Source organism: Anomaloglossus baeobatrachus, chromosome 6 (genome assembly GCF_048569485.1).
Source record: "Anomaloglossus baeobatrachus isolate aAnoBae1 chromosome 6, aAnoBae1.hap1, whole genome shotgun sequence".
Lineage (NCBI taxonomy): Eukaryota > Metazoa > Chordata > Amphibia > Anura > Aromobatidae > Anomaloglossus > Anomaloglossus baeobatrachus.
Genome location: NC_134358.1, coordinates 161944082 through 161956830, shown reverse-complemented (window position 1 = coordinate 161956830; position 12749 = coordinate 161944082). Strand labels below are relative to the sequence as shown.

The window sequence follows — 12749 nt, the reverse complement described above, 5'->3', positions numbered from 1 at the left end:
GGGTATTCAGAATGTCGAGCAAGAAGATTTATAGGACTCTGGTCCAGAGAACAAAGCACTGTGACCCTCTCCATCCCTGCTGTGGCATCCCCGGGACTTCTGATTAGCAGTCCCCTGTAGAGTGGCACAGGGTGGAAGTCGTAGGTGAGGGATTGACGCTAGACACCCCGCCACACTAACATACAAGACATGGGTTAGAAACTGGAAAAAAGACAAACGCGATAGAGTCTTATCTGGGTGATGGTATTGATGTAGGTAAAGAAACACACTTACCTGGTTGGGGTTGCATGCAATTAATGCACAGCTGCTGCAGCCTCACGATGATGAAAGACTGCATACCAGTAAGAAAAGGGGATAACAATCTGCATTGCTGGTGAAGGAATATTGAAGCAAATTGTGTAGATCATAATAAATGACTTGGATTATATGTTCTGCTTCATCTTTCCTTCACTGGCATCGCAGAGTAATAACAACGTTTACACCTGGTATACTACATACAAGACATGGTCCTGGCCGGGTGTGTGGTCTTGTGTTGCGTGGGCTGTATGTCCGTGCAGGACACATGTTGCTGTTGGCGTAGGCTAGCCAGGACAGAATGACGACTCACTTCCACAAGGAGACCACCAGTTGAGTTTAAAACACAACTCTTTACTTAACAGATCATCTTCACCACCTTTATACATGAGATAGCAGGCACACCTCTTCCAGCATGTTTCAGTTGTACAAAGCATAATCAAACATATTCTCAGTTCCCATTGCTTTGTTTCCATTCTTACTGGTCCTGTGAGTTCCACCACAATCCAGCCTAATGCTATAATCTAGTATGTGACAGACACTTTCCCTCTCCGCAGCTCCCTGTCTCTTCTTGTGGAGGAGGGAGTAGGGCGGTTTGGCACTATGGCCAGAGTACAACCTTGTGCGCAGAGACGCTTTGGAATCCACGTCTCTCTTCTCCTCATAGAGGAAGGGGGTTGGGGATAGCCAGTAGTGCCAGAGTAGAACCTTGTGTTCCCAGATTTTACCCAGGAAATTCAACTTTGCTCATGTCTTAGTCTGTTACGATCCATTACCTTTTTGACTTAAGGCCTAGTCGCAAAAGTTCCGTCCTCCACACGCTTCTGTCTGGGGCCACTTAGTTTGAAGTTTCTAGCCTTAGCGATGTCTCTTTCTGTGTCTCAGTTAACACTTAAGGATCAAGCTATCTCAACTCCAGTCATCTCTCTCCTTTTTCCTCCACAAGTCACCCACTTCATGCAACCTGAACGACCTACAAACTATCCATCCGTATGCATCGCAGACTAGGACTTTAATAACTATCTAGAAGGTACTGTCTCTTTCCTCATTAGCTGAGCTCTCCCATTGTGGGCTAGTCCTAAAACTTAGCTATTGCTTACCCTATAGTCTGCTAACTAACTATATATACAAGTCCTATGCAATATAGAGTTGAAACCAGAAGTTTATATACACTATCTAAAAAGACATATACATGTTTTTTCACTATCTGACATGAAATCAGAATAAACCTTTCTCATTATAGGTCAATTAGGATTACCAAAATTATTTGTAATTTATATTGTAATCATGGACAATCCCTTTAAGAATATTTCTCTCATTTCATAATGCCTAGCACATGGTTTTCAGCTCTGGGTCCGTCTGCATAAATTAGTTTTGATCTCTCCTTTTTTTTTTTGTTTAGGATGGGGCAACTCCACTCTTTCTTGCGGCCCAGGGAGGCTTTGTGGATGTAGTTCGATTATTGCTGACATTTGGAGCAAAGGCAAATCAACCACGACAGGTGACTGTACCTCCACTTCTTTGTCCTTCCACCGTAGCCGGAATAACCTGCTTAGACTGTGTACTCTTCATCTCCAGCCAGCCTCCACTCTTCTAGGTTTAATGTTTGACGAAGAAAGCAATGACAGTCTGTGTCAGCTACAAAGTAAGGATAGATTTATGAACCAGTTCCAAGAATAGATTGCTTATGCTGATCATAAACCTTATCAGAAATGTTATCATCATAAATTCCAAGACTATAGATTGTTCATGCCGATCACATCAAGGGCAGCTGTTCATTATAAGAGAACCTCCAGCACCTTTAATTATGGATTTTAGCCACTGATATAAAGTAACTATATTAACGTTGCTTTTTCGTGCAAATCAAGGTATAGTGCTTAGTTGGAAAACATAATTTTTCTCTGTTAGAGGATGATTGATAACATTTTTTGTTAATTAAAGGGGTTTTCCAGTTTCGGAATCCCCCTGTCCCCGGTTGTCTTTTTTAAAACAAACTGCAATTTGTGCATTACTCACCTCCCTGTGTCCAGCGCTGAATTTCCAATAATGTTTTTTGCAATAAGGAATTAATTCTGCAGTACCAATTTGCACAAAGGTATGATATCTGCAAGGTCAAAACTCAATGTAGCTGAACCACCCTTAGGGCATATTCAGAAAAGCATATAATAAAAGTAAAAATTAGACAGCACTCTGACCATCAAAAGTCAATTGACATTTTTTTTCAAATGGACCAAGTGACCAGGTGATAAAAAAATCCCAGAATGCACTTGTCTCTTCCATATATCGAATTCAAGTCTATGGATGATCAAAAATGTTGGATCTCATACAGATAAATCTGTGTAGCATCCAACATTTAAAGATTCATTGCTGCCATTTATCTTAGAAACTGTATTTAATCAAGTGCATTTTTAAATGTTGATGTATAAAATCGGATGCCACACAGATGTCACACAGGCATAAAATACGGACACAATGATGATGTCGCGGGCGGTGGGGCGCTGCACTCGCTAACGCACGGGTCCGGCGCTGCTGCTGCTCGGTGGCTCGAGCAGTGGGCCGGATCCGGGGACTCGAGCGGCGCTCCTCGCCCGTGAGTGAAAAGGGGGTGGTTTGTTTGGGGATTTAGTCCGTGACGCCGCCCACGGGTTGTGGTGAAGATGGGCACCACCGCTGCTGGTGACGGGGATCCTGGGAGCGATGGTAGGGAGCAGCTGGGATGTTGTTTTCCCCCTCCGTGGGTAGGGGTTGGTGGTCCCGGGGCCCGGTGGTGAGACGGGGAGGCAGGGTAGGTGAGGTGCAGGGTTGCAGGGACAGTGCGGCGCGGTGCCGGATGGCACGGGTGTACTCACTCAGCAAAAGAGGCACAAAGTCTCTGGTAAACCAAACGGCTGGATGGACGGGTCCCGCAGCTGACTGCTGTGTCCCTCCCCGGACAGGTGATGGCGGCTGTCTTTCCCTGCACCTTTGTGTACTATCTTGACTACGATGGGTCCCCAACGGTAGTCCGCTCCCCGGTGTATGGATGCCGGAGGAGCCCGTTTTGCCCGCAGTCGCTGGCCCTTGGGTCTCTAGCCGTTGGCGGCGGCTGTATACCCTCACGGTGCGGACGGTTGCCTTCTAACGGGTCTTTGGCTGTTAGGAAACCCCTGGGGTTCCTGTCACATTCGGATTTGACTATTATCGGCGGCTCCAAGCCTGGTCGGGGTCCGATGGCCCTGCCTGGGTGTGCTTAGCTTAACTTCGCTCCCCGGTCGGTACCGGCGGGCCACCGCCCGTCCCCGGTCCTACGGTTCCGCGTTGATCCACCACTCCTGCAGACGACCACCACCGTCTGCCAACCTTGCTGTCAGTGGCTGGGCCACAAACCCAGACACTCTCCACTTTACTCCTATCACTTCAACCTCCTGAACTGATCTGTCACTTTTCCTGCCTCCAGGCCTGTGAACTCCTCGGTGGGTGGGGCCAACCGCCTGGCTCCGCCCCACCTGGTGTAGACATCAGACCCTGGAGGGAGGCAACAAGGGTTTTGTGTCTGGCTAATGTAACTGCGGAGACACCATCACATGTCTCAACGCTGGCAGGAAACTAGCCAGGTCTTTCACCGGGAAGGAACAACCACGGGAAGAGCAGTCTCCAGTCAAGGAGACCACCTATGCCAAACATGGTATCCATCCACAGACAGCCGTTTCGGGGTATTTGCCCCTCATCAGTGTGGAGTAGGAATCTGGCTAGTGGGAGCATTGCCTAGTAAAAGACTGTGAGCAAGGATGGTTGACCTTAGGGAGATCAACATCCACCACTGCGGAGACACCATCACGTGTTTCTCAACGCAGTGATTCTAGAGCAATGCCCCCTGGGTAATATTCAAAGCAAGAAGGCCTGCGGAGACACCATCACATGTCTCAACGCTAGCAGGAAACTAGCCAGGTCTTTCACCGGGAAGGAACAACCACGGGAAGAGCAGTCTCCAGTCAAGAAGACCACCTATGCCAAACATGGTATCCATCCACAGACAGCCGTTTCAGGGTATTTGCTCCTCATCAGTGTGGAGTAGGAATCTGGCTAGTGGGAGCATTGCCTAGTAAAAGACTATGTGAGCAAGGATGGTTGACCTTAGGGAGATCAACATCCACCACTGCGGAGACACCATCACGTGTTTCTCAACGCAGTGATTCTAGAGGAATGCCCCCTGGGTAATATTCAAAGCAAGAAGGCCTGCGGAGACACCATCACATGTCTCAACGCTGGCAGGAAACTAGCCAGGTCTTTCACCGGGAAGGAACAACCACGGGAAGAGCAGTCTCCAGTCAGTAAGTAAGTAAGGTCAACCATCCTTGCTCACATAGTCTATTACTAGGCAATGCTCCCACTAGCCAGATTCCTACTCCACACTGATGAGGGGCAAATACCCCGAAACAGCTGTCTGTGGATGGATACCATGTTTGGCATAGGTGGTCTCCTTGACTGGAGACTGCTCTTCCCGTGGTTGTTCCTTCCCGGTGAAAGACCTGGCTAGTTTCCTGCCAGCGTTGAGACATGTGATGGTGTCTCCGCAGGCCTTCTTGCTTTGAATATTACCCAGGGGGCATTGCTCTAGAATCACTGCGTTGAGAAACACGTGATGGTGTCTCCGCAGTGGTGGATATTGATCTCCCTAAGGTCAACCATCCTTGCTCACATGGCTAATGTAACTGTCTGGGGGGTGGGAGCGTGTTTGTGTTTTGTCTGTGGCTACCTGGCTAGTCCAGGGCGCCACAATGACAATACTGATGAAAATCATCCATGTTTTCTGCATAACAATCGGATGACTTTTCATGTGCTTTTTTGCCTTTGGCCTTATGGCATGTAACGCCCCACGGGTAAGTGTTTTAACCTATTCGTTGCCGGACCGGGGTGCTGATTCTTCTGTGTCATCACGGGGTGGCCTGGCCCGGTTCCGTTGCCCCGAGGCGTACAGGAAGGAGGATTGGAGGGTGGCAGGGAGGATGGAGGTAGTAGTCGGGGGCTTAGGAAAGTATTGCTCCCCACAGGCGGAGCGGGATTACCCTGGGAGGATGGTGGGGGCACTGCAGTCCCACGGGAGCGCCGGAGCGCCAGGTGACGACAATCAGAGTCAGAGTCAATGGGTGCGGGTTCCAGATCTTTACTTACTGGTTCAACACTGCACCCCGGGGGTACTAGTCTCTGCCGTGATGAAGCTTCTGTACCGCCCCGCGGGCTCGACTGTGACCGCCGAGCCACTCGGATCTGTGCTCGTACGGCGGGTGGTGGCTCGAGCCTCTTACGGACCCAGGGGTCACGTCGCTCTGCAAGGTAGTTGGCGCTACACGCGGGGACTTGGGTGAGGAGTTCCACGGCCGGGGCCATGGTGGTTTGGTTTGGGATGTAAGTTCGTGACGCCACCCTCGGGTTGTGGTGATTGTAGACACCACCACTGCGGTGAAGGTATGGGGGCTCCCGGGAGCGTTGTAATGGTGCAGCTAGGTGTTGACCTCTCTGTGGGTAGGGGGTGTTGGTCCCGGGGCCCGGATGGCGAGGGCCAGGGTGCAGGGTGAAGTGTTGCGGTGCGGTGCACGGCCCGAAGGCACTGGTGTACTCACTATGACACAAGACACCGGAGTCTCTGGTAAACCAAACGGAGTGATGAACGGGGCCCGCAGCCGACTGCAGCTTCTCCCAGAATAGGTTGGTGGTTTCCGCCTTTCTCCTGCACCTCTGTGTGTAAATGTTTGACTCCTACGCCTAGACACCGGTAGTCCGCTCCCCGACTTGTATATGCCGTAGGAGCCCGTTTGCCCTCAGACGCTGGCCCTTTGGGTCTCTATGCCTTGGCGGTGGCGTTACCCTGTATGGTTGGGCTGTTGTCTTCTAACGGGGCTTGTGTGGGATAGGTCCTTAAGTCCAGTCCACAATCAGTTGATTCGACTCGGCCCTGTCTGTTCAGGGCTTTGTACTGGGTCTGAGTACCCTCCTGGTGCTCCGGTTTCCAATCGGTTCCCCGGTTCGGTACCGGCAGGCCACCGCCCGACCCCGGTCCCTATGGTTCCACTGGCTGTAATCCCAGCTACTGCAGGCGGCCACCACCGTCTGCCTCCTTGCCAATGATGACTGGGCTCCGACCCAGCCACCCGGTAGTCTCTTGGCAGACCTGGACACAGGACTGCCCGTGAACTAGTCTGCTCTACACCTCCTACTGACTTGTGTGTTCTTGCTTTCCCGCCTCCAGGCCTGTGAACTCCTCGGTGGGCGGAGCCAACCACCTGGCTCCGCCCCTCCTGGTGTGGACATCAAACCTGGAGGGTGGTGACAAGGTTTTTAGTTTGACTGATGTCACCTAACCGGGAGGGGGGTGTGGTGTGTGTGACTACCTGGGACGACCTGACTAGTCCAGGGCGTCACACTCCGGTTGATCCCGGGTTGGTCAGAGGTTAGGTCCAATATGGCAGTCTCTGTGGGCCTCGCCTTTTCTACGATGCACTGTGTCGATCCCCATGGCATAAAGCACCTTTGGGACCCCTTTGATTGTTTAAGTGTCCCAGCCCTGTCACAGCTGAAGTGGATGCTCGCCTTGGGACGAGCCACTGAACTCAGTCCCGGATCCAGTGTATCACTGTGCCTCGAGCTATTTGGGTGGTGGACAGGAGACATGAAATCTTTCTATCGTGCAGATGTTGGCAGCCAACGTGAAGTATAACTTGCCCTAGGACTCTGCACCCTGTAGTAGCGCCGTCCCTGTGGAAGCAGCCACCTATTTTTCCCCAGCGACAGCTGTAGAACTCCTCCAACCCCCAAGATCTACCGGTACCGGTCTCCTTCTCCTCTAGGTGTCTCCAGCCTGGCCGATTCTATCCACAGGAGCTCTCAAGCACTCCCTGCGGATGTCCGTGTTGTTTTGTGTCCCCAGAAGTTCTAAAGTAATTCTGTCTTTGCTCATGTATTTTGCCAGTGCTCCCCCTCCCACTGGATGAGTCACTAACTAGGGATTTTCCAATTGTCATGGTGACCACCCCTGCTCTAATTAGTGAGAATCCACCTGCTGTATGTGTTATGCAAGGAAGTTGCTGACTCATTCTCTGACTGTGTGATTTAAGTGAGACATACCAAACATTAACCTTTCCATCCTCAAGATGGATAATGCACCTTAAATGAGTTGCAGTACCCTGTGGCGACCAGAAGCCTCAGGGGCGCCACAGGTACAATCCTGCATTGTGATGTGCAGGCTGCCAAAACCATGTCTAATGACTGTGAATTAGGTTTTCAAATGGAGTGTTAATCGGTCACATGGTCAAGCCTACAATATAGTTAATGTATAACATTGAGGCCAGAGTATCGTCTGTAGGGCCAGCCGCACTGTATGGTCTCACCCTATCTGTATACCATGCCACCATCATAATTTAGGTGGTTTTGGCTGCGTATAGGACCTGCAACCCCTTCCCAGACTCCATGTACTTTATAATCATGTACTTGAGTTCTCTCTCTTTTTTTTTTAATATCTAAAAGCCTCCCCATCCCTTTGTACCCCTCTCCCCTTACACCTGCAAGCTGCCCATGAGTTTTCATGATGTTTTGAGAATCCAGAATCGAGTAGGTAAACCATGCCTTCCTGCCCTCCCGTGTATATTGCAGTCATATAATGCAACAATATATTTCACTTCTGCATTTCAAAGTGTAGTTAGTAGTTTTATAATAAATGCTGTATCCAGATTTTACATGGTTGTAAGCAGATATAAAATATCCTTTTGCACAATGTGATACAGACTCTTGCACTCTTGGAAAATGTTTACAACTAATTTGCTTTTGTGTCTTCATTTTATCTATAGTCCAAATGGGGCCTAACAATCCGTGAGCTCACCAAACTATGGTATATAAATTTTGTAAGGTGCACATCGCCATCTGCTGGTAATTTTACACTAGCACATGACACACATTGTCAGAATCAATACGACACAATAACACATCTGGATGATGGTGAACAGACCTGTGTCTGGGCTGGTCGATCGCTAAATAAAGCATCTGTTACCTGTGATGTTAGAGCATTAAAAAGGTGAAAACTAAATATGCACTTACATTACTTAGAAACAATGACTGCTCCTCCATGTGCAATTTTCATGTCTTTGTGCCCTTACAGACAAACAAATGCTCCAAGAATTCTGGCAGCTAATCTGTTTAAAGACTTGAGTCTTCTGTTTTGTGAGATTCCTGCAGACATTAGGTGCAACCATTTGTATACTCCTGGTATATATTAGTGCCGTTTTTAAACAAAATGGAGCCCAGGGCAAAAGTTTAAAGTAGGGTCCTAAATGCTCACATATTGCACCATCACACTCAACCATTTAGGATGGATTTACATGCGCTGAGTTCAAACCGTTAAACAAGTGTGTTCTGCAATATCTCTCTGATCAGGATAAATGCTCTTGTTACAACTGCTGCTCTGCCGGCAACAGAAACTACGTCATGATAGCAACAGAAGTCATAACAAGGCCCTGTGCTAACATGACAACCACCCTGTGATCGCGTCACGAGACCTCCAATGGTGCGTTCCCCGCTGTAGCACTCTAAGTCGTGCTATCACATTTTGACAGTACAATTTAAGGGTTAACTGGTGTGGGTGGATCGCGGATCCACCTGCAAGGCACACATGTCTGCTGTACAAATCAGCAGACATGTGCGGGGATTAACACTGGCTCACTGCATCAGCCGGTGGTGATCACCCCTTCATGATTTAGGATGTACCATTATGTCCTCGGTCATGTACAGGTTCCTTCCTTTGGACTGTGCTGGTGATATTTTCAGTTCCTCCAAGCCAAGGTTGCAAGCAGGTGGTTTGTACTCCTTTGGGGTATAATTGCTGAAAGTCCTGCTGAATGCCTACCTGAGTAATTTGTGGATAAGTAGTTCATGCTTTTCCCCTTGTGTGTCACCCTTGTGTCTTCTATAGTAGTTTAGTGGGGTTGAACTCATCCCATCCCTTCCCTATTTAGGGCCCAACACTAGGGATACCTAGGGTCAGGTATCCAGCTCGGCGCATAGGTGCGAAACCTATATAGGGTGGTGAGGAACATAAGGGACCAGCAGTAGATTTTGAATAACGTCTGATGCCGCCATGACACTCGGTGAGATTAGAGCCAAATGACGTGTGATAATACTTAACAGGAGACCATACATTCAAATTTTTTCACTGATATGTACCACCAAAAGGCTAGAAATTCCAATATCCTCACTGATAAATACCTAACAGGAGCCCAAACATTCTGATGTCTTCACTGATATATATCATCAGGAACCCATTTATTCTGTTGTCCTCACTGATATATACCAGTAGGAGCCCATACATTCTGATATGTTCACTAATATATACCTACCAGGAGCCTGTACATTCTGATGTTGTCACTGATAAATACTTAACAGAAGCCCATACATTCTGATGTGTGCACTAATATATACCGCAAGTAGCCAATACATTCTGATGTCCTTATTAATGTATACCATCAGGAACACAAACAATAGAGGACTTGACACCAGTCCATCTCCTTTTCAGCTCTTTTGACTACTGCAGACTTCAGGACCTGAGGTGAAATCATGGTCACATGATCATGATGTCACCAAAGGTCCTGAAGCAATCTCTACATCGGAAGTTACACTGATAATGCTATTACCATTATAGCTTTTGCTGTAGACGCTGAGGGACCCAAGGGAGTGGGAACCCAGGGCAATTGCCCAGTTTTACACATCCTAATGCTGGCTCTGCCACATCTTAAAGTCTCTGATTGGAGTAGTGGAATGGTTATAAGGATTTTGAATACTAATTATAAAAGCATATACTCCAAATAAAATGGGTTTAACAGACCCTACATATTACAACATATGTCATATATAGTGTTTATAAACTGCAGTAACTTTGTTTTCATCCAGGATGGAACAACAGCTCTCTGGATAGCGGCACAGCTGGGATACAGTGATGTGGTCAGAGTCCTCCTCCTGAGAGGAGCCGACCGTGATGCCCTGCGGACAGTAAGACCACAGTGACTTATCAGTATTATCAGTAATGAAATCTCTAGTTGGGTTTGAGTTTGAAAAATTGATATGGGTTCATCACAGTTCTTGCCCTAATTATAATGCATATTTTTGCCTCAATGTCAAGATTAAAAAAGTAAATGCACTATATTGTTTGTATGTTTTCTCCAATCCTGCTTAGCTTAAACATCTCCCTTTAAAGGGAACCAATCACCAGGATTTTGTATATAACCTAAAGCCAGTGCTATACTGGCACTATCAGGCTGATTCTATACATACCTGTAGTGGTCAGCGCGGATGTATACGTTTTGAAATCCAAGAAAGTAAAGTTTATAAAATCATCAGCTTCTTGAGTGACAGCAGCTGAGAATCAGATAATATCTGGGGAGGTAATCATTGTTATCCACTCCCCCTGTTAGAATTTGTATAAGTATTATACAAACGATTCAGTTTTTCTCTTGCAGGACATGTGTGAAGTCATACCCATGTGACCAGAAGGGGAGGGGCCTCATCCAACAGTGCTGATACCACGAGGCAACATTTTTCTGTTAGCTGAAGCCCCGCCCCTACTGGTCACATGGGTATGACCTCACACAGGCCCTGCAAGTGAAAAAGTGAATCGATTGTATAATACTTATGCTAATTATAACTATAACTATGAATCCCCCCAGATATTATCTGATCCTCAGCTGCTGTCACTCAAGAAGCTGATGATTTTATAAACTTTACTTTCTTGGGTTTCAAAACCTAAACATCCGAGCTGACCATTACAGGTATGTAGGGAATTATCAACCGAATTCCAAAAAATACCATTTTAAGGAGTCCACTTGGGCCCATGGCTACATGCGCCAAAGGACAAAAGCACAAACTCCATAACAAACATGAGTTACAGGCAAACAAGGAGTGTAGCATGCAACTGTATTTATTGATATAAAAATTAATCTAATTTCTTTCAGTAATAAAAGTAGTATCAAAGATCAAAATACAATGGGGGAACTGGCTAATTTGCATGGCAATCTGGTAAGAAAGCGAAACATATGTTGGGTCTTTATTATGGGGGGAGGTGGTTCATTCCCTTACCATTTATTGTTCAGGTCAAAATGTATTTATAATTGTATATCAAGAGTGTCTAACTTAGTTGGACTGATTCTTTTTTGATGAAGTCTACACTGTCTCTGCTGCTATAATTGGGGGATTAATATAAGCACTTCCAACTTACTTTTTTTTATATATATTTGTCATCTTTGTCCACTTTTACCCTCTATATTGCCCATGATATGCCATTACCATGAATTATGTATATTCACTGTCCTTTTGTTTCACATTGTATTTTAATCTTTGATACTACTTTTATTACTGAAAGAAATTAGATTAATTTTATATCAATAAATACAGTTGCATGATACACTCCTTGTTCGCCTGTAATTCAGGTATGTATAGAATCAACCTCCACTCAAAAATATTATGTATTGCAAAGTGTGCACAGAACCAACATTCCAAGCTGTACTATTGAAAAAATGAGATTTTTGGCAAAAAATTGCAATTTTTCGAGCCACCCCGCCAACGTCACGGCAAATCTCCTGGGGCAGTCCTAACACTAAAATATTTTTATTTAAAGTGTGCCATGTGGCCTCACATATGCAAAATTAGGACTGCACAGCACGTACCTTGTGCTTTTCAGTCACCGTCTCCATGACTGATTCATGGTTGTGGGCGGGACAGGCCCGAGCACATGCTGCTTAGAATAAATAGCCAGTGGACGGGGTTGGATGGCAAGTGTGAACAGCCACCAACCGCGAAAAATCAGGACAGATGTATAGAATCAGCCTGATAGTGACAGTATAGCACTGGCTTTAGGTTACATGCACGAAAATCCTGGTGATTGGTTCCCTTTAAGCTTGAGTTAGATAGAGCATAAGCACATGTTATGTAACTGTTTTATATGCTTTAGAGGGAATTTATCTGCCCTCTTACACCAAAAAAATTGTATAAAAAAGTCTCAAAAATGTTAGCAAATTGTTATATTAGCAATGTTTTTGAGACTTTTTGTCCTTTTGCATTTGCCATGGTGCTTTCTCAAAAAGCAGGATGGGTTTAACAAAGGGTAGTGACCCAGTAGCATGCAAGAAATATACTATACTTTATGCCATGTCATGTGTATTCTCCAGTATAACCCATATAGACCTGGGCATAAAGAATTAGAATGGGTTTCCTACTACTCATACTACTACTACTAAAAATAATGATACTGGTACTATTGCCACTACTACTACTACATTTGCCACTATTAATGTCACTACTACTGCTGTAAGGCTGGGGCCACACGAGCACTACTGCAAGTGCATCGCATGACACTCTGCTCCCCTCTGTTGGAGTGTAAGCTAAGTGTCATGCCACTGTGATGCGATCCTGCGATCGCAGCACAGCTGGGCAGGACAGGG

General features: G+C 46.6%; 1 protein-coding gene across 2 annotated transcripts in view; it reads left to right on the top strand.

Annotated features, from left to right (window-relative positions):
* Positions 1-12749, top strand: part of ANKRD29 (ankyrin repeat domain 29) — a 68138-nt gene that overhangs the window by 40373 nt on the left and 15016 nt on the right. For both annotated transcript variants that reach the window (XM_075353341.1, XM_075353339.1), the window contains 2 exons: positions 1697-1795; positions 10207-10305. In XM_075353341.1, the coding sequence (XP_075209456.1) occupies positions 1697-1795; positions 10207-10305 (198 nt within the window). The remainder of the gene's footprint in view (positions 1-1696; positions 1796-10206; positions 10306-12749) is intronic.